General features: G+C 41.5%; 2 protein-coding genes across 4 annotated transcripts in view; one reads left to right on the forward strand and one right to left on the reverse strand.

Annotated features, from left to right (window-relative positions):
- Nucleotides 1-22,759, forward strand: part of si:dkeyp-97a10.2 — a 29,005-nt gene that overhangs the window by 3,927 nt on the left and 2,319 nt on the right. The window contains exons 1-4 of one of the 3 annotated variants that reach the window (XM_042489914.1): nucleotides 20,015-20,260; nucleotides 20,749-20,808; nucleotides 21,382-21,747; nucleotides 22,511-22,750. In XM_042489914.1, the coding sequence (XP_042345848.1) occupies nucleotides 20,757-20,808; nucleotides 21,382-21,747; nucleotides 22,511-22,750 (658 nt within the window). In that variant the 5' untranslated portion in view covers nucleotides 20,015-20,260; nucleotides 20,749-20,756. Of the gene's footprint in view, nucleotides 1-20,014; nucleotides 20,261-20,748; nucleotides 20,809-21,381; nucleotides 21,748-22,510; nucleotides 22,751-22,759 lie in introns of those variants that run through there. The other 2 variants (XM_042489915.1, XM_042489916.1) reach the window with 2 other exon arrangements.
- On the reverse strand, nucleotides 1,606-16,651 carry si:dkeyp-97a10.3. Its single transcript, XM_042489913.1, has 9 exons — nucleotides 16,589-16,651; nucleotides 16,328-16,385; nucleotides 10,642-10,992; nucleotides 9,256-9,522; nucleotides 7,177-7,464; nucleotides 6,745-6,855; nucleotides 6,028-6,092; nucleotides 4,040-5,866; nucleotides 1,606-3,635 (listed from the first exon to the last, which is right to left on the reverse strand). Exons 2-9 carry the CDS (start codon nucleotides 16,365-16,367, stop codon nucleotides 3,606-3,608), a joined length of 2,979 nt encoding a protein of 992 aa, XP_042345847.1. The 5' UTR covers nucleotides 16,368-16,385; nucleotides 16,589-16,651; the 3' UTR covers nucleotides 1,606-3,605.

A 22,759-nucleotide genomic window follows, 5' to 3' on the forward strand; every position in this document is an offset into this window, starting at 1 on the left:
AAAATGTACAAATCCATCCCAAGGAACAACAATAAACACTGCTTTTAGCATCTCACGTGAATATTTAACATCTGTATAATCTATATACAAGCATTCATTTTCCTAAAGTTTCCTCAGTTTTTCAACTGAGGAAACAGTGAGGTAAATCTTACGCTCCAGATGTTTGGCTGAAGCCACCAGATGTGCTGTGTATTTGTTCATGTTGGCTTTCAAATTTGTTGAGTTTATGTATTTTGATGTTAAAGGATCCGTTTTTTTATTAAGTCCCACAGATAAAAGACAAGTGTTGATGGCTTGTAAAGGCAGTTAAGTTTAATCCATAGACTGTAATGTTCGTGGACTGCCATTTTGAAGCCTCGAATTTGGCATTTCAGCTGTCACCATCCTTTTTTTGGAGCCAGAAGTGACCACTTTTGGATGAGAGGGTGACACTTTGGAGGAATGAGAAGTGGATCTGACTGAAGGCCCAGGCAGACAGCTTGTCACTCACAGTAGCCTGCCCTAAATTAAGCATAGTTTTAAAACTTAATTAAATGGAAACAGATGAGTTATATAAAAATTCACCCTCATGCAGTTGCCATGAATGTTAAAATTAGCTTTAGAGACCAAAAGAGTTTTTTGTAATTTGGCTGCGAACAAGTTAGTTTCTGCTGTAACGCTGAGCTTTTTAATATCTAAAATCTAACATCTATGTGAATTGATTCACTTCTGGAGCCAGCTGCAAGTGGTCATTTGATGAACTGTTTTTGGCACTTCCTATTGGCATCCTTTATCTGCCTCTGAGGCTGATGCTTGATTTTTTTTATTTTTTATTTTTTTACACATTATTTTTTAGACAGAATTGTTGACAAAAGTTTGGGCACTTTAAGATAGGGGTTTATTTAGTCTGTTTTAGAGTCAGCCTCAAGTGGACATTAGAGGACCTGCAGTATTTATTACTTCTTTAGTTTTTGGCATGTTTTTCATCCCTAAAGGTTGCTTGGTTTAATCAGGCAAATTTACTTTCTAACCTAATATTCATTGACAATTCAACTGTTGTGCCTTCAAAGCATCAAATCCATTTAATATTAACAGCTTATTAATTTTAAAATATATTTCCACATCCTTACACTGTAGCCTTTTTTTCATCTCTCTCTTAAATTTCCCTGAGTGATAGACAGTAACTTTGATGAACGCCCCACATCGGCAGGCCCCGCCTTAAAGGTCCAGTGTGATTTAGGGGCAGACATTGGCAAAAATGACAAAAAGGGTAATATTCATTACTATGTTTAAGTTTATATTAACCTTAAAAATGGGATATTAGCATTTCATGACCATTAAATAAGCTGTTTATATCTTCATACAAGGAGGTCCTCTTCCACAGAGTCCACTGTGCTGTTTTACAGTTGCCCAGAACAAACAAACACCAATAGCTGGCTTTAGATAGGGCCATTCTCATTTTAGCATCGGCCATCCTTGGTGTCCTAGATGCTTGGCACACAGGAAAGGTTTCAGTTGGTTTCAGTCTACAACGTCACTGCTACATGCCTCCAAATCCTACACACTGGAGCTTTAATAGAAAATAGTGTGTGCCGCAGCCTGCAGTCTTCTCTCTCTTTTTTTGTCTCAGTCCTGACAATTTGGATGCTATAATGCATGAAGTTGGCTCCTAATGAGTTGGTCTTAAAAAATCCTGACCCACACATCACTAGTATATCACTCTTAGCCCTCTCCTTGCTATGACAGGGCAACTACAGAATAGCCATATTTTTTTAGTAATATGTAGCAAACGTAATGACTAGTTTTTAAAATAAAAGCCCTATGCTGCAGACAGACAGGGTATTTTTATCTTGTGGTCATCCATCATGATATGAATCAATTTCAAGAAACATAAACAGACATGTCACTCATGGCTTTTTTCGTGAATACATTTGAGCAACTTCGGGTAGAATTACCACACTATCTGTGCTTTCCTGTAAAATGTATTAGGATTTAGGCACATCTCTGGTTCTCAGCCCATTTGTTGCTCCTAAAGATGTAAATATTTAAAGAGGTTGAGAATAAATTGTTGGATTTTTTTGTTTGTTTGTTTAACAAAAGGCGAAGTGATTTCTTGCAACAGCTGGACTGCAGCTTTTAGCAAATGTTGCTTATACGGCTGTAAATACTGCATTATGTTCAAGACGATTTCAGATGGGGATTAATACATATTTGGTGCTCTAGTAAGAATTTACAGCAGTGGGAGAGATAAACTACAGTGCCCATGTTTACAGTAATGATGGACTGTGTCACCTTGTGCGACTGTGAGGCTCATTGATGTGTGTTTTACTTTTTTGGATAACGAACGGCACAGAGGAATAAGATATTACATTTTGGCTGCACAGAAAATACTTTTATAGTAAAATATTTAGAATTAAGGATTTGTTGACAATAAGAGAAATACAGAATATCACCAAACATCCAAATTAATTTGATAATTTCTTTTCCTGGATAATATTTATACCTACTGGTGCAACATAAATAATTATTTTTTTCTGTGCCCTGAGTTAAAAAACAAAAAATCAACGACATTATAAATCAATAAATACTTAAGCTATAGTAATAAAAGTAATAATGACATCTCATCAGTCGTGCCGTTTGTGACCCAGTGCAGACAGTAAATTGTTACATTGTGCTTTTTCAGCAGAAAGCATGGCAGCTGGAGTCTTTGTGCTGACCTCATTCATGCACGGGTGTGATTATTTTCCAAGTCATTTAAGTCACATAAAAGCATTTAATTAATAAGCGCCCATCCATTTGTGGGATCCCCTTCATAGTTAGCTGAGCATTACTTCTGAGCGTCGCTGAGGCGAATCCCCTTAATTGAGTAGTGTCATAAGAGGCATGTGTAAACAGAAGGCGCAAAATAAATAGTTCGATGTACATGAAGACCACCCCTACGGCTAATTTCTTCTTTTATAATTGTCACTGCTCCCAGAGGCCGAGTCCCTTCTCATTTATTGTCTATTAGATCAGACACAGATAGTCATGCAGGGACATCAAGGGCGTTTTGTCAAGGTAGTGTTGTTTAGTTTTGATGATGAATGGATTAGGGGATGTGGGCTTGGTCAAGAGCTATGGATCACTGAACTTGTCGACTCTGAGCAGGCTCTTGGCAAAGTTTGATGCATGACCAGTGCTTCAGAAGTAAAATTGTACAATATGCGTGTGTGTGTGTGTGTGTGTGTGTGTGTGTGTGTGTGTGTGTGTGTGTGTGAAGAGAGAGGTTGTTGATGTAGGGAACTTTTTATCGAAAAATCCTTTAGTATCATTTAGCTTGTTAAATTCAGTACTTTTTAAAGAGAGCAAATCAAGCCTCTTTTCTGACATAATTTTGTCATTTCTTTCTAAGAATGCAGGACTGATTTCTGAAAAGTTACATTCATCATTCCCATGGGAGACATGCTCATTTCTTTCAAATAAAATCTGACTTTTTGACTGAGATTCCAGGGTATGACAGCTTTTTTGAGAGCAGAACCTTGTGCAGTCAGTCTCACTCGGTGGTATATTGGATCACGTCTGTCAGCTGTTTGTTTGTGTCAGTGGATGCGGGACAGTTGCAGAGTGTAGTCTGCTGACATCTGTCATCATCTCGGTCTCCCTCTGTGAGCCTGATGCTGGAAAGACACAACAAGCCCTTCATTGCCAGCATGTCATGCAGAAGAGGCAGAACCTCTGACACACAATGCTACTTTTAAAAACTGCCACCGTGTCACAAACACTCAAAACTAAATACATTTTTATGGCACAGAGAAGACTGTCAATCGTAGAAATGCAACATCCATTTACAAGAGCTGTCAAGCATCCTTCAAGAAATGCAAACTACAGTCAAAAGCACAAACTGTTGAGGAGACACTGCAGGTAGAAACGAGTCTGTAATGCACACATGCACAGGAAGCACAACATGACATGACAGCCGTAACTGCACATCTGAGAGAGAAGCGTGGGCTGTCTGTAATATCTATAAACATATGGCTACTGTTGGCTACAGTTTGAAACCATCATGTTGTGTCTCACTCACCTGCTGCGGGTGGGTGACGTGGGCAGGGTGCCCGTGGCCACGAGCATGCCTCTGTGCACTGACATGCAAGTGGCCGTTTCCAGGATGGTGATGATGGTTGGCGTGCCGCTGTTGTCGGGGTCGTTGAGCCACAGGTATGTTAACAGGAGGTCTGGGGGGCTGAGGACCCCTAATTGGGGATTTGTGCTGGGTGTGTTTCTTGGGGAGGGTCTGAAACGTTGTGAGGGGAATGGCAGGAGGAGGAGTTGGTGGAACACGTGCCTGTGGTCCGGGCTGGAGCAGGGCGGCCTGGGTCTGCTGTCTCCGATTCTGAAATGTTTGAGCCCTCTCAGTGTGGGCTTCAAGTGCAGCCTGGGTTAGGTTACTGGGATTATGCTGGGCAGGAGAGTGTGGGACTGGAGCAGTGCCTCCTTGGCGAGGTTGATTGGCACCATTTATGACAGGCTGTGTCTGTTTGCCCAGACCTTGTGGTGGTGTTTGGATCGGTACTGCTCTGTGTTGCTGGGCCATGTGTGCCTGTGGAAGGTGATTAGGATCAGCCAAAGCTCTTGAATCCGCACCCCGCGGTGCAGTCATACCCTGTTGTTTCACCGGTCCTTGTGACACAGCAGAGCGGCCTACAGAAGCCTCCTGGCTCATGAGAGGCAGCGCCTGGGGGTTATTTCTGTGTGTGGCTTCCTGCCTGGGGGCAGTCTGGCTATGAGGCAAACCACTGATGTCTCGCTGAGCACTTTTCCTTTGTGTGTGGTGGCTCCTCTGTGTGTGCCGTTCAGCCTCAAACTGTGTTACACTACGAGTGTTTGGGCCGCGAAGATCAGCTGAACGGCTCCGTGTCTGTCTGTCCACCGATGGTGTATCCCGTCTGCTCGGAGCTCTGCTGCGGGAGGTGGTTCTGCTCTCAGGTCGTGGCTGAGATCTGTTTGCTGCTCTTGGCTCTCGTATGGGAGGATGGGTAGTGTAGTCTGTGGTGTCAGAGGTATACTCTGATGATGTGTGTCCTCTTTGAGGAGTGCCGTTAGGATACGCTGGTGTCCCTCGGAGGAGATCCCAGGAGTTTCTGTCGGGCCGGCGTTGAGGCTCTGGCTCCCGCTGGTATGTCTGTGTGTTGGCGTTTCGCTGAGAAATGTGATTATTGTTATAATGCGTGTATCCAGTCGGGATAAGTCCAAGCTGATCTAGTAGACCTTGTTCTACACGACCATTCAATCGGGGGTCACTGGGATAGGACTGCTCGCTTTGTATTCTGGGATTTGACTGTGCAGTTTGTGTCAGGTTTTGTTGGGTTTGTGAAGCATTATTACTGGCTGTATTGGTGAGAGGAAAAGAGCTGTCTTGCTGAGTCTGTTGGCCATTGGTTGGGTACGAGTTAAGATTGACATGAATGGTTGGCATTTGTGCATTGCTGTTTTGTTGTGCTGATTGCGGCAACGTGTTGAGGTTGACATGGACCGCTGGCGGCTGGACGCCGCCCTGGGCAGTGCCAGTCTGTATTAGAACGTTAGGATTCTGCTGCTGTGTGTTCGGGAGCGTGTTTGCAATCTGAGCATCAGTGTGTGTGAAAGCCCTGTTGTCATGGCCATTGTGTGGGTATCCATTGGCGTTCTGAGGGGCATTGTGTAGGAGTCCATTTGTGTGGGTGGGACCATTGTGTTGGTGTGTGTTGGAGTTATGCAGCCCGTTCAGCGCCAGTGTCTGCGGGTTGCCGGGGCTTTCACGTGGAGCTGTGTATAAGCGGTCGTGGTGGCGTGTGTGTGTGTTCAAGTGATAGAGGGGGGGGTGGGGACCTTGGCCCAAATCCCTTGCACCATTAGGTTGTGGATCCGGAGGCTTAATGGGAGCAGATGAAAAATGAGGCGAGGGAGAGAAGAGACAGCAAAAGAAAGATGGAAGGAGAGGGTTAATTGGTGAAAAGCCCTGTAGCACCATCACATGGATGAGATAAAGAAAAAATCAATAGTGAATCATATGTAAACTTCACTGCGGCTTACTATAGGCCTGGGATTTGGGTTTGACTTCTGCACAAGCACAGTCCTGTCATGTTGTCTCCGTCGTCCTGTAATGATAGAAATAATAAAAAGAAACCACTTTAGTTCAGGTACACATGGAAATACCGATCATCAAAAAGCCATTTACAAAGTATTTGAATTAGGGCTGTCAGTGTTAACGCGTTAATTGCAATGCCTGTACATAAGGCATTAATATTGTTTAATTGTGTTAACTGCCAGCTGACATTTCTGTCTATAAGAGGCTGTACCGGGCTGAGTTTTAAAGCTACAGTGATGATAAGTCATGATAGCTTTCTGAAGGAAAATAGAAAGAGTTTTAAATAGCGCTTCAAAGTTAGGCTAAATTTTGGTGACGGTCCCTTGACCTCTGACCTCCAGATATCTGATTGAAAATCAGTTCTATGGATACCTATGAGTCTTCCCTTAAAAGTCTAAAAGTTTTTACTGTCATTTAATTCCTAATCAAGGCAATCTGGTAAAAATTTCTTTACATTGCCAATGTGAATTTCTTGTCCGTTTTGTAACGCGAAATAATGGAACTGAAAAATTAAAAACTTAAATTAATCAAAACTGACTATTTTAATTCACCGATTAATCATGATTTTAAAAATGCGTTATTTGAAAGCCTTAATGTAAATCAATCTAATATGCAACAAAATGAAAAAGTTGACAAACAAGTTATTGCACACACAGACTTACCCCTCCTACGCACGAGGAAGACAATGAGCACGATGAGGAGGATGATGATTAGCAGCAGCAGCAAAGAGCCAATCACAATCCCCACCACTTCCCCTACATTTAGACATGTGTCTGAAACAGAGAGAATAATGTCAAAGGAGGAGAATTAATAAAGATAATGAGTCTGGAGCTCAGACAGACAAGAGGAGGGGAAGATTGTAGAAAAGGATGATAAATAGCAAAGAGAGACAGAGAGAGAAAGAAATGAAAATAAAAAAGGAGGAGAATGTGTGTGTGAAAGTCACTGAATGACTTTGACCACATTCTCACCAGATCAATCTCCCAGGATACTTTCTGTCCCTCTCCTGTCCTGAAGACAGATACAGGGACCCAGTCCAAAACCAACCGTCATCATTATCAGTCACAGAGAGGTCAGCGCCCACCATAACTCACCTACAATGGCCAAGTCTGTCCCCTGCTCAGACGTGCCTCCAGTGATGCTGTTTCTGGCCGTGCAGACGTAGCGGCCGCTCTCGTTCGTGGAGAATGTCTGAAGGCTGAGCACCCCACTGTCCGGCTGGCCAGATGCGACCGTCTGTCCATCACGTTGCCATGTGAAGAGGGCAGGGGGCAGCGAGTCAGACATACAGGTGAGACGCACCGTCTGTCCGACCAGCACATCTCCTCCCCCGACGCACTCTTGTGAGGTGTCCTTGGTCAGCACGGGGGTGTCAGGGCCATCTGGTTTGTTGATGATCAAAGGACATCGTTATCAGCAGCAAAAACATTTTGTTTACGACTACAACAAAGAAAATCTGTATTTTAAAAAAGCTGACACATGCACTGATTAAATATCCTGCGGAGGAGTTTATCAGTTTGTCAATTTTGAGGTTTATGTCACCTCGTCTGGCTAAAGCATTTAGATGAGACCCCTCGGTCGGTGTATTACTCAGCTAAAGAGATGTGTACTTTCAGGTTGAATGTTAAATCTAAAATCCTGATGGCTGCAACCTCTTGGATAAACATGCATCTCAACAACTCATATTTACAGAAGAACCTGATTGGCAGGCTAGGAGTATTACTCATACAAAATCCTGCAGACTGAGGAAAGTACTGCATAATGAGGACACTTCACAGACTGCTGTTAAGCACAGTTTGGTGTACAATTTACATACAGTATTAATCTTTGTTGAAGTGTAGAATTACTGAAAAGTTTGACATTTTGAGAATTACGCCTGTTCATTACTTTTCTTGAGTCTCTGCTGGTTGCCTTGCAACCTCATAGTGAGGTTAAGGTTACTACACAGGACTGAAAAATAGTCCAGCACATAACTCTCCATCAAACCACAAATTGTAGGTATTATACTTGAGTTTTTTTAACGAATGAAACAAACAAGAAAAATGTGATAAACTGTTATGTTTCCCTGTTTTTTCCTCTTTGCTGTGCAGAGACAACGGTTTTGGAAGAAACAGGAGGTGCTAAAGAATGCTTTTACAACTCTACTCGCTGACTGCAACTTGCGGTTGTCTATTGTGAAAACAGAGCAGATGTTGACTAAAATTTTCTCTTTAGATTTCCACAGTGTTTAAGTTTAAAAAGTATGGAAAAGCTACCGAACCAGTTACAGAAGTTATGTTATTATAATGGCAATGACCGCGGCACACACATATACAGGCACAGCTGCTTTCACACCTCCTGTGGACTGTACCCCAGCACACATGAATTGTGCCAGGGACCGCCTTTTCAACTTGATTTCGGCACAGTTTGTGAGCCTTACAAGTTGGCACACTCTGGTGTCACAGTCTGCACTTTTAGTGTCCCCCGTCCACCCTGACCGTCCCCCTGCGATCTCTGCATGATACATATATTTAGAGTTTCATTAAGTCAAAGACACATTGTCTCTACATCGTAACTAAGAAAGTAATATAGTAATATACAAACAAATATCTTTTGAGAAGGCAGGGCTGTCTGGATGAGCGAGAGATGCATTTTTCACTATTTTCTGACAATTCATAGACTGTCAGAAAGCAGGACTGCACCCTGTAATGGTGATAATACAGGTTCACGCTATGTGAAAAAAAATTAAAGTCTGGTGTCTGGGATAGAATAATACTAATACCAGAATACTTCTGAGGCAAAAGGAAGTGGTGACTCAGTGTTATTTGCATTTCTATGAGTGCATACTCTTTTGGCATGCAAAGATTTAACGCCTACGTTCTGATGTGTTCTTCATCTGTGTGAGGAAACCTCTGTTTGATGTTAGAGGACAACAATGTGGAGCCACTGTAGTTTGCTGTTGGGCTGATTGTGTGTGTTGGACATTACTGTGAGACTGTCACATCAGAATTAAGGGTGCGATCAAGACAAATCTGGGAGCAGCACAATAAAGCTTATGGAAGAATGTTCTGTGCAATCTGGGTGCAATTCAGCACACTGTAAGCAGTGCAGTGTAGATAGAGCAGATAAGCTACTGCCATTTGCAGTGGCTACAGCAGATTAGCTGCTGCTTGTCTTGATCAGTGAAAACTCACAGTAGACAGTGAGGCTCTGTCTGGCAGTTTGGGCGCTGACGGGGTTGCTGACGGTACATGTGTACTCCCCAGCATCACCGCGTCTGGCTGGGTTGATCACCAGAGAGCCATCGGAGATGGTGATCCTGGAGTCGGCAATGATGGCTGCACCTTCTTTGCCCCACTGGACAGTAACCTCTGTCCCAGACGTCCACGTACACCTCAGAGACACATTTCTCCCCTCCACCGCCACCGTGGGAACAAACAGACTTACCCCAGACACCGCGTCTACAGAGAGAGGAAAAGATGTTTTACCAGAGAGCTGCAAATTCAGAGTTACTCACAAAAGGTTTCTAAATTACCATAGGTAGAGAGCATGAGAGTATGAGAGAGCTCACTTCAAAAGTTGGAGTGACAAAACAATAGAGGGCAGTTTTATGTTTCTGTTGAGAATAATTTGTTGTAATCAAAGCAAGTGAGAGCTGAGAAGGGACAGGATTCAGATAGAGGCACAGATGGCGAATAAGGGGGCAGACGGTGTGAGTAGTAGCTGAGATGCCTCTTGGCGGCCAGCCTAAGTTAAATAATTGGAGAGGGAGAAGAGGGGGGCGTGCGGACGGAGAGGGCTGTGACTAAAAGAGAACTGCAGCAGCAAACAAACAAAATCTTTTAAGCCAGCAGCTCTAATCACTTGAATTTCTGTGGACTTTCTGCTTGCCTGTCACTAAGCAGAAGCATTTTATAGTTTAAGATATTTTAGCTTTTACTCATTTCCAGAGTTATGAGTGAGTAGGTAGGAGGTTGATAGTCGTGCTCAAGGACGCGGATGTTCTATGACAGGAACTAGCTGCTGTGAGTTTGGAGGATGTGACCTTTCGGCAATAATAGAGTAGTGCTTCTAACAGTTTGGTCACCCTGGCACCCTATTAGCGCTGGTGGTAAGAGAAAGACTGAAGCGTCATTCTTCCAGCGTGGGCTGAAAATAAAGAGACACTCAGCTGTTGAGGCTTCATCACAGTGCTGTATGTACAGTATGTAAATGTAACGCTACATTTAGACAGCTACACTATCAAACATCTAAGAGCATGAGCGCTGCATATCAAATGGGTTTCATTAGCATAAAGCCCTGAGCCACTAGCTTCATCCCCTCCTCCTTTTTCATTAATTTTACCTCGCCCACTATGGGTCACTAATTTCATTATACCTCCCAGACTAATTCTCTTACTCCCCAAATCCTCCCTCTTCTCTCTTTACTCCCCTCCGTTCCTCCTTAACATTATCGCTTCCCTCAAAACCATCCTCTACCGCACACTTCACCACCCCTCCCTCCTCCTCCTCCTCGTCCTCCTCCTCCTCTTCTTCTCTCCTAAGTGAACTCCCTTACAGACACACTTCTTTATCTCTTACCAAACACCCTCAGCTGTATTGATCTGGAGTTAGTGGTCAGGCCTGTTGTAGCGAGGGGGGTCACCACCACCGTGTAGTTCCCTGCATCTCGGAGCTGGGCGCCTACGATTCGGAGCTGGGTGGCAGTGATGGTGACCCGACCCTCGAACTGGGCCACGGGATTAATAGATGGGGATCCTCCACTCCACACACCCAGAGTGACTCCTCCTTGGTACTGCCATTCCATGGAGAACACCCGGGACACTGTCAGCACCGTGAACACGATCTCAGCACCAGTTTGGACCAGTACTGGATCTGTCTGGAACTGGATCTGGATCTGGTCCTGAGCCAGCACATTGGCAGACAGGAGGACTACACAAAAAATACGAGAACCAGAGGTGGATAGTAATTAGTACATTAATACACTACTGTATTTTATGCTCTTATTTGACACCTAGGTTTCTACTCATACTTTCCTAATTAAGATTTTATATTAAAAGAATGTAATGAGTTTATAAAATGTATTATCAATGATCAAACCACTGACTTTTTGGTTTCTAACCCTTTGACTAAATTTGTCTTGAAGGTTTTTACTGGGAGCCAAATTACCTGCAGAGGTCTCCTCCTCTCCAAAATAAATGGAGACGGTAACTTAAACTGGTATAAACACTGAATAAGGCAGTTTCACGTTAAAAATCAGTGTCTTTGCAACACTCTTCAGTTGAACCGGCTGCTGCAAGCTCACATGCTCCAACTTAGCTTTTCCTTCACAACTTAAGATCCACATGTCTAACGACTAAATAATGGTTAAAGACAGTTAAAAAACGACCCAAATCTAAAAAGTGACGTGTGATGTGACTTGAAACTGTAAAAAAACAAGTCAGCTGAAAGGGTTTTGGCTAGCAGGAGATGCACATTCCCTGCCGGGTGATACAGTTAGCAGGAGTAGTTCAGTAGAAAGAAAATAATTTCTACATGAAACCGCTCACAACAAGGTCTGTGAATTATCTTGAGTAAGTGGGTCTCTATTTTTTGAAAGATTCATTCCTGTTGAGTTTTTCAAATTTATTTTTTTGGCTGTTTGAGCACCTCAAGACTAGTGCCATCTAGTTCCATTACACTGGAGAGGAGGGCAACATCTATATGGCCAATAACACCAAAACAACCTAGATTGATAATCAGCACTACAGATAACTGGGAAAACACATATTATTGATTTTTTTTGGGGGGGGGTTATCACCTCAAGAACATGTTGATAATACTTCTGTACTTTATTTGTAATGGAGTGTTTTTAAATTGATGCACTGGTACTTTAACTTAAGCAAAGGATCTGAATGCCTCTTTCTTCACTGCAGAGAACAAAATCTATATATACACAGAGGCTGGGCTCAGGGGGTAGAAACCCATTAGTAAGGTACACACTCTTTTCTCCCTCGTAAATTTCACACCATGTTTTTTGGATTGTAAGTGATCCCAAGCTAAACATCTATTTTGTGTTTTTGTTGGCCTGACTTAACGTAAGCCGTGTCGAAATCATATTTGCTGTCTCTCTTCTCAAGAGTCAGTGGTGCATAGGCAATTTTTCAAAAACAATGTTGTTAGGATGCCATTGATTTAACAGGCATTTAACCGTTGTATGCTGTTTGTCCATCTGTAGTCGGTATGTGAGTGAAGATGGAAAAAAAACTCTGTGTTTTTGTATTTGGCTGCCAATCCTACTCCCCCTTGTTTGTGTTGATATTACAGATTCAGGCTGAGAAACTCAGGCTGAATTTTCAATGCCCTTTTACTGGCATATAAAGCTACCACGCAAGAACGCTTTGGCCAATGAATTACAGTGAATCAAATCAATATGGTCCTGATCAGTCTCACTGGACTGCCTTTACACGATTTTCACAGGGGAGCAGAGTGTAAAATGACAGTAGCCAACAGCTAGATGGATTGCGTTCAGCTTCTCACACTCTCAGAGTTGTTCGAGACATCAAAAGTGTTTCGGTGCTTGATTAAAAATATCACTGGCCTTGCTGCCGTTTGAGTGGAGACACAAAGATAAAGAGTTGTGACTCAGAAGTGAGAAACACCCTTGAATGACGCAGCACAGTGCCGATGCCTTCATGTGCTGTTGGATTGTTTTTAAAAGGCCACAACTCGAGAGCAATTCAAATCAGTTATGAGTTCAGCAGAGACAGTGACGATGGCAGAGAGCCCAGAAGTTATGCCAACAACTGAACTGATGATAAACAGAGATTAACTGGCAGAAAAGTTTTTCTAACTTTATGTGGCTGAACTTTAGGTTTCTGGTGGTCCAAATAAATCACCTCCTGTGCACCAAAGGATGTTTGTCAGAGACACGTCCATCAAATCGCAGGCGTGGTCTAATTACAGTTTTTTTTTTATATCAGTTTCAGATAGACAGCAGCAAAATGGATATTTAATTAAATGAAAATGTTGCCGATCATTACTTTAATTATTATCTTTCATGCATGACCAAAAAACGCTTAGTTAATGAACAAATTAGAATATAATTTACATTCCTGGTGCTAATTCTCTGTGCTCATCTTGCAGCACAAATACCTAAAGTAGATCATTTTTATGCATCCGACACTGTTTTATACCAGGGTAGAGAGTAACGCATTTGTTAGTTTGCATGGAAAAACTGATAGATACCCTCCTCATGTGATACGCATTATGAAAGATCTTTACAGACATAAAATGCAGTGCACTTCAGAGCACAGGAGTCATCTGGACACTGTTCTTAACATAAGAGTGGCTGAGCTAGCCCTGAAAACTGTTTTACAATGGCAGCAAAAGGGTGGACGCTACACTTGCGCGATGACACAGTCCCAATATCAGCCTCAACTGCAGTGGCATCGATGTGCTAGCCAGTGTGATATACACATGCACTAATATGCACATGTGGCCGTACCGGGCCCCCAGGAGGTGCGCTAGCCATTGGAGCCAATTTTTGTAGTGGCCTGACAGTGTAATTACATTCTTTATGTAATGAAATGTGGCATGACTTACATGGCGAATGAGGATTCTGTAAATCAGATTCCTCCCATCGCCCATCATTTCACCATAAGAATTTGATCCATGTGGACCGATAATACTGTATTTATAAAGTCTGCAACAGCTGCATAATTATATAATTTTACCCAGTGTTGTAGTGGCTTGTATACCCATCTCTCTTTCTGGCTGTTTACAGTGTACCCACCTATCAGTCAAAAAGCCAGAGGAATATATAGGGGAGCACTCGTTTCCTCTTTGGTAAATATCAACCCAATAGTACACCCACCTCATTGACTGCCACTACAACACTGATTTTATCTCCATTCAAGTAAGCTGATTGCCAAACCTCATGTTTCTAGGGCGTCTAGAGTACCAGATTATCCAGCTATTTTTATATGCGGCAGTTTAACTTTTTTTTTGCTTAATGCACCACCGATTCCCCTTTTCCACCACATGAAAGCTCTGGTTTTGGAACTGGTTTCATTCAAGATTTTTGGAACCTGGGTGCTATCTCACGAACCAGCCCGTGCTTTTAACAGTTTTGTGCCGATCTACTGCACAACAGAAGTACACAGTAGTGGTTGAATCGTGAATTACATTGATTACTTGCAAACTTTTGTCATGTTATTACAGATATATGTTTTTACCCAGAAAACAAGAGTGAACCAACTGTTCATGAAACCACTGGATGCTTTTTTGTCTGATGATTTTTCACTTGACCTCTACACTGTTGCCTTCTTCACTCTCTTTTTCAACCTGTAAAGAAGGACATGCCCACTGATGTTGTCATGGTCCAAACTTTAGGTCAAGGAAAACCTGAAGGAATAAACTTTTCATGTTCCAAACACATTTATTTTTGGTTGAAATGCTCTAAACAGTTCAAAATTGGGTGCAGGAAGTGATTTCATTTTGGTGGAAAAGGGTATACGAGCAACTTTTTTCTTAAGATAAAGAGAGTGGGGAGCGAAAGGAGGCGTCATGCGGCAAAGGGCTACAGGGTCAGAAATTAACCCAATGACTATGGGCCGGACCAGCTTACCACAAGAAGCCACAGAGAAGCTAGAAATACAACACACACAAAAGTGACTTCATTCTCCTTTCAGGACGCCATCACTCCACTACATTTTCACTTAGCAAATAGTCCTCTGCTGCCATAGAAATGCTCTGAATGTCTTATAGCGACCCTTCAAAGAGTAAGGCTGCCATTATTCTATATTTTCATTACTGCCAACAAATCCCATTAAAAAACAAAAAACAGTAATGTGTACGTCTGTCTCTCAGTACTTTGTCTTCCTTGTTTGTGGGACTCAGCAGCAGCCCCCTTTGTTCCTACTGAAGTCGTGAATCATTAAAAACTGCTCACAAATACATAGAGTTTCTGCAGGGGTAATTTCCCAGCAGCTGGGCATTGTGGTTTTAACAAAATGTTACTCAAATAGAAATAAATAGTGCATCTGTGGGGGAATATTTTCATCTACAGAGTAATAAACATTAGGTACAGGACAGCAATGACTGTTAATGGCACAGAGGAATAAAGTTAACAGGCTTTAGATACAAAAACAACACTTGTTAGCAGGATGAAATCACAGCCTTTGTTTGCGTGCATAGTAATATTCCACTATTATTAAGAAAATGACAATATTCTGAATATGATGCTGGCAAAGTACAATACAAGTGGGATGTGCCAGTATTATTCAGGTTTAGGGAGCATTACTTGGACATGTATACTGCGCATTCGGATTTGATCCTCAAGTGGGGTTTTTGGATTGGTACAAATATTGCAGCATGCTTCTTTTATTCTTTGTCTAATGGAATTATAGAGGAATGCTGTGTTCAAAGTCAAGCAAGTCCTCCAACAGTGGAAAAATCCTATTTTGATGCATAGAAACAAAATGGCACAAGCGGCTCCAGCCTTTTCACTTTTCTATATTTTGACATAATGAACGACATTTTAGGGCACGTTATTTGGAGTATGTCAATAGAAGTATTAGTTGAATGTTCCTTATTTATTAGCCATGCAAACCGCTCAGTAGGAATATTGTCTTTTTTGGAATAAGGCCAAAATTGGAATATTTTGTGCATCTGAGATTCTTGGTTTTGGTCTTTGCTTGAGAGATTATTTGAAAAATAAGAACAATTTAAAAAATCACAAGCTTTTTTTTCTTTAAAATTGTGCATTTTGTGCCATAAGAACATGAAAAAAGTTGCAAATATACAAAGTATTTATGTAAGCCTCATGATCATTAAAAAGTTGGGGTTTTTTTCCTAAACAATAGCCAAGTATCGGTACTGGCAGTAGGCCCATTGTCCATGCATGTACAACCAACAGCCAAAAACTGCAGTACTGCCCATCCCTATCAACAAATGACTAAATGGCATGTAAATATAGAGACAATGACTGAATCACCACAACTTCATGATATCTCGGAGCCTGGGAGGAGGACCTGAATGCATCACGTCGTTCAGTAGTCGGTGCACAAACGGGAATGCTGCCGCGCAGGTTTAAGAGCGGTTAGCTTTCTGCTTCAAATGCAATTGTTTTATAAACGTGCTTTGAATACCACATCTCCCCCTCCCTGGAAAGACAGTCGATACTCTTTTTTTTTCTTCAGAGACTTCTGTGAGCTTGTTTGAATGTGAAGGCTGCTGCCGGAGCAGGAGGAGGAAAAACCTGCCAGTGCAAATTGTTTTACAGTACCTGCCAGAGACAGACTGATAAGGAGTAAAGGTTGTCTCATGTCTTCAGTCAGGCCGGTCTGCAGAGAGATGAAAGTACAAAAATATACTAAATAAGTTTTGTTTGGTCATTTTTTTATAACAGTTTTTTAAACGGACTTTCTCCAATACTGTCTGTGCAGATTATTATTGTGCTATATGCTGCGAAATTCCCTTTAAACCTGACAAAAACAAATATTTTCTCCTGAGCAGCGATAAGAAGACGCAGCTGTGTGAAACTTACCAAAGTATTCTCCCCCTGCCTTCATGTTTGTTTATGCTGAAAAAAGGCTCCGTGCTCGTTTTTGCTCGATAACAAATGAGTCTACTTCCTGTTTCTCCGCTATTACCTGTCAAGGACGCACCTGCTCTCTTAAAGAGACCGCAGCCCTCAGCAGGTCTGACTAAACAAACTTTAGTTGGTACATTTCGGCTAAAAGCAGGCCACTGCACGTTTTAATACATTTTTATTTGATAGAATGTCACATTTTGGATTAAAAAAAATAAGTAAACAACATGTAAAAAAACCCCCACAAAACACAGTGCATTGATGTCGATTTAAGTACAAAATAAAATAAAATAATCTTCAGCTACAACAGCAACATGTTTTTCATACATTGCGGCATTAGTCTATAATTATCAGATATAATAATATACCTAAGTACCTATAGTATCCAAGCAATTGAGTGAAGCTATAGCACTTTTTTTAAAAAAAAGTTACAAAGTGCTTCACGCACACAATATTTAAACATATAAATAAAAATTAATTACAATGTAGAAGGCAGCACAATAAGAGACAGGCAAAATAAAAACAGACAGATAGAATGTGATGTGTAATAACGAAAAAGTCACAAAAACTTTTACTTTGATATTTCAAGTACATTTTGCTGATAACACTGTTGTGCTTTGAGGGTAGTAGGGTTTTGAATGCAGGACTTTTCATTGTAATGGACTATTTTCACTTAGTTGTTGGGGTATTTTTACTTAAGAAGAGGCTATGAATATTTAAAACAGCATTGTAACACCACTAGGCCTACCATTGTTTGTAGTACTTTGTAGTGTTGGTGTTATAAAAGAGTCTCATATTACAATTTTTTTTGTACAAATCATTTTAAACTCTAATTTAACTAGTAATTAAAGTTGTGTAAATGTAGACGTACATTAAACACATAAAGCATCACGTAAAAACCTCAATTTAAATTGATTCTTTATTGTCCTCAGAGGAAATTTGCTTTTACAGTCTGTACAGTCAAACAATCCTAATAATAAACACACAGGATATAAACAAACAAGAAAATTACAAAAACTCAAGTCTAAAAACAGTGTCCTCAGGCTATTTAACGCTCTAACAGCTGAGTACTTAAATAAAGTACAATTGTATTTGAGTACAGTGCTTGAATAAATGTGTCTTGTTTCTTTCCACTGCTGCGTTTAATGATAATGTAATTATTGAGGAGCAAATAATAGCGCAAGTAATATAAAGTATATATAATCTCTAAAATGATACAGTAATTATAGAAAAATGTTTCATATTTTTATATTCCTTGTATTACAAATACACTTTCAAGGAGTATCAGACCATTATAAATGTAGTGGATTTAAACTTTTTTTTATTTTACTTTTTTTTTGGAATAATGAAATTCATACTGATGAGATGATGAGATACAGCGCCACACTGATGGCAGTTATGCAGATCACTTTTCAGAGAATAGAATGATTTTATTTTCTCAACATGCTGATTATTTTCTGTTTGACTTTTATGGTTGAAGGTCATTTTTATTTGCTCTAGTTACAGAGTTACATGCCAGCTGTCTGATAAAGTGGTTGATATCAGGTAACGACAACTTAATGCTTGTTTATTCACTTGTGCAACGACATGGATGTGAAACGAAACCAGACTTTGCGCATAGAACCAGAGGCATGCGATGATGCCCGATGAACTAAAAAACAATCTAAAGTGGGAGCAAAGTGTTGATGTTTTTCAGCTGATGTATTAGTGCCACCCACTGGTTAATCCCAGCTAACAGCACTCTTCTGTAGTCAAAGAGCACAGTGGGAGCCACAGCTGTGATTCCTATGATTATTCATAAACCCTCTGCAAATACAAATGGATTTATAATCAGCTTTAAATCACTCGTTACATCTGTGCCCCGGGATGCGTTTCATGAAGTGAGAAACCGCGGAGCCGACCCCTGAATAAGTGATGTCATTATGTTTCTCTGCTCCAGTAGTGTAGAAGAGGTGTGTGGCTGACAAAACAATCTCATCTCAAAGTCTGTTTAGTCTCTGTTTGAGATTTACATAATCTTGTTCTGAAAGTTATTGCAACCAGCTGAGGTTCAAACTCTGATTTGTGTTAGAAATTCCCAGAATATGAACTAAATCAGCAGTTCATATATCATCTATAAACAGGTGCTTACTCGAGTCCCATGACTTGGACTCGAGTCAGACTCCTGTCTCAGATTTGATGACTTTAGACTTGACAAAATCAAACAAGACTTGCAGCTTGACCCAATGTTCAACACTAATGACTTGTGACTTTACTTGATTTAAGCCTTCTAACTTGACAATACTTAATACCCTTAAAAAAGCTTTTTTGAAAAAAAAAATACAGTTTTCATGATTTTTGTAAATTCAATATTTTATTACAACACGTTCTCATTCAAAATCTTCACATGTTGCCGCTTTGAAGTGGACTTTAACGTCTACATTTTCTGGGATGGTGCTACTGTGAGTGAATCAGCTCCTTATATGACGTCATTACCAGCAGCGTCTCAACCTGACGCCGTCCTTCTGCATTTCATGCAGATGTTGCGGCTGCCTGTTCAGTTGCGGCTGAACAGTTCTGTCCAGCCTTGTTCTTACCTGGTACCATCCAACGATTTTATGCACACATCAAAGCTGGCACTGTCAAAGCGGCCGTATTTTCTGAGTTTGGAATGAGAATGAGCAAATTATTACACTGTTATTAAAATGGCATTTTGGTGATGAGTGCATTTATGACTTGTTTAGAAACTGAAACGCATAGTTGAGTACTCAGGACCTGAGTGCAAAGACTTGAGACTTACTTTTGTCACCCCATACACCTCCATCTATAGAGCAGATTTTTTTCCCTCCAATTTTACAGAGACTGCATATTTCTACAGTGAACAAGAATAAAATCATCGGCATTCCCCTTTACATGCTTGAAGGTGTTTCTCAGTTGCATGCAAAAGACAATTATTGAAAAAATAATAAGAAGAATAGAGTAATTCATGTATTACCCCCTCTTTACAATCCAAAGCCAAGGCAGTGTATTGTGTCTGCGGGGCAAATACTGTTCGAGCTGGATAAGAAGCCTTCAGTACAAAGCCTATTTCATAATGAGCTCCAACATTGTCGTGGTTTTCCTTCAACAAGAATACCACTGCATTTTTATCTCTGTTTACAAACAGTGCAATAACAGTGGTGTGAAAGTCCAAATCAAACATGGTGTATTGTTGTGCTTGTTTGGACACAGGTCGGATGAGGAGGAGGGGGGCAGGTTGGGTTTTACAATGGAAAGTTCTTATTTAAAAACACAAAGCTGAGAGGAGCCTTTACTGTACAGGAAAGAGGGGGAGTCAGGGAGGGGAGGAAACTGCTTAAAAACAAGGTGACGCCTAAGTGACTCACTGACTGGACCTGACAGGCAGGGAGAGCGCAGCAGAGACAAAAGTCCTAAAACTTTAGCCAGTTTGATTTTGTTTTGCAGTAACAACTGTAGATCTGTCGTGGATCTGCGAGAATAATCTAACTAGATTATTCCCGCGATGCAATGCTTTGAAGACATTGTTTTATTTTGGGCCATAAATCTACTTGCAGAGTGAACAGGGCTGCACCTTAACCTCAGAGAGTGAAGTGGCTGGACTGCATTGTTTGTCTCAGTTTTGGAGAGGTAGGTGAATACCACTCTGGGGGCTTTTGATGTGAATGACTTCAAGGTAAACAGCAAAGGGAATTCTGGAGACATATTTAATGCATGCAGGTTGTGTTCCTGCACAGCTATCTCGGCTTCTTCTCACTGTGTTTTGTTGTAGCAGCTGTGCTTGGGGGGGTTCATTTTAGTTTTGGCAGTAGACTCATCCCTATTTCGTTCCAACTTCTGATTCAGTCTGCAGTGCCAATGCTGTTGTTGTTTGGATAGTTCGCAAATAAATTAAGAAGCAAAAACAGAATACCCTAAACATTTGAATTACAGTTTTCTAATAGAGGGACACGCTGCTTTAATTGTTTTTTGCTCTCATTTTAATTTCACATTTTCTCTGGAGGTAGTGTTATTATTCTTGCTGTAGTGGCACCCCTGCTGAACAAGTACAGAGGAAATGTGTGTGTTGTTGCTGAGGTCATGGACAAATTCCTCTCTCTGTTCTCTGTCTACATCAGCAGGTGTTATGGATCTACAGTATTTCCTGAGCTGGAGAGTTGCCCTGCTGCTTCTCTTGGGTAAGCCTTTTTTGTTGTTGTAACCACCATCCTAATGATTTCTGTTAAAAAAAAAAAAAAGCAAGACCTGCTTCAGGAAGAAAACAAAATATATGCAGTCGTGCACCCTGGCACAAATGCAAAAGAACTCTTGTAATCTGCCTTTTGTGTTAATGCCCACACTGGCATTATTTACATCTCCTCCATCCTTTGCCTATCAAGTGAAGACGCTTGATTAATACTCCTCATGGTGCATGCACAGAGGCGTACCAGGTCCGCTGCTGATTTGACACAGATTTTAAGATAGTGATTTGGTTTGATGGATATCACATTAGGCATGGATGTGATGCGCCATAAATCATCTCTTGACATTGTTTGACAGAGAGCAGCCATACATATTCATAAAGTGCTTGCTGTGGATGGAGATGAAGCGTTATGCTATATTGTTTGTGTTATTAGCTTCCTGTTTGGCCAAAACAATGCAAACCCTCTCAAAGCCAAAAAGGTCAAAACTGACGGATCATTCTGAAATACAAACTGTAAACTGAGGCACCGCTGTGATGCAATAACAAATGGTCCGATCTCTGTCCTCAGTGCCGTGTGGGCTCCACTGTATGACAGTGCACATCCTCAATAAGGAGCCTGTGCATGTAATCCCAGCATCCAGTGTGACTCTGAGAGCTCGGATCGAGCATGGGCCCTTGGAGGAGGTCTCCATGGTGACCTGGGAGCGGGAGCCTGAAACTGGAAGCAGCCACGAGGGAGTGACGCTGGCCACGTGCCCCGGCAGAAGCTTCAAGTGTGCTCCTACGAGGCCAAATGTTGGTGTGAACTTGGATCAGCAGGAGACGACACTTCAAATAAATAAATTCAGCGAAGCGGACAGGGGGGTGTACTCTGTGACTGTGACGGATCACAAAGGGGCCAAGACCCGAGCACAATGCATCGTCAGGAAATATGGTACAGTATGATGCACAGCATGTAAGCTAATTAATTGTGAAATGTTACGTTACCATTACAGATATTGCTGAAACAATTAGTTAATTCATTGATTTCTATCATTTTGAGAAGCATACAAAAAGAAGTTTACTTTTCAGGGTGATGCTATGAAAGCAGAAATATTTCAAATGCTCATCAGCTTACTATGTCCCGGCCTTTCTAGTGTTAACTTCAACAATTACCACCAGTGTAATGAATTTGTTTAATTTCACGCCAGCAGACATTGTTTCTCTCTGATTGTGGATGTCTCATTTAACAATGAAACACTTGAAATTAAATTTGCCTATAGGCTTTGCTTGCCGGGTCTTCCTTTTGTTTCTGTTTTTCTCTACAATTCTGGTTTTATCGTAGCTTTCTAGTTTTCTGTCAAAGCTTCTCAGCATTTACTCTCATCTGTCTGCTCTAACAGTATCAATTCATCAGCTCCACTCTCCTCTACATCTGCTCTCTCAGCTTCCAGGGCTTTCCATCATCCCATTCTCCGACATTATACCTCACTCTCTGGCCTCATTATTGTCTCTGAAACTGAGCCAGTTTCTCCTGACAGCATTAAACGTCTCTCATGATTCTTTGTCTTAGACCGTCTTGGATAGTCATGTGCCATCATTCTTATTTTATAACAGAGATGCCTGCGGCTCCTTTTTCTATCTGTCTCTGAGTTTTTACCTCTGTCCTCATCACCTCTTTTCATTCTTATCCTCACCTTTCCCATCTGTCTTTGCAGAGGCAGTGCACCACGTCTCAGTGAGCATCAATGTGTCTCACTCCTCGCTGGTTTGTGGTGAGGCTTGGGGCACAGATCCCCACTTCAGCTGGCTCCACGAGAGAGTCGCCATCACCCAGACTGTGGGTACCGTCTCCAAAGACGGAACAACACTGTTTGTGACCAGGAGTCCTATCTGTGGCCACTTCACCTGCATGGTCAGCAACGAGCTTGGCTACAGCTCTGCCACCTACACTGCAAGTATGAGTT

The sequence above is a fragment of the Plectropomus leopardus genome, chromosome 7 (assembly GCF_008729295.1).
Source record: "Plectropomus leopardus isolate mb chromosome 7, YSFRI_Pleo_2.0, whole genome shotgun sequence".
Taxonomy (NCBI): domain Eukaryota; kingdom Metazoa; phylum Chordata; class Actinopteri; order Perciformes; family Serranidae; genus Plectropomus; species Plectropomus leopardus.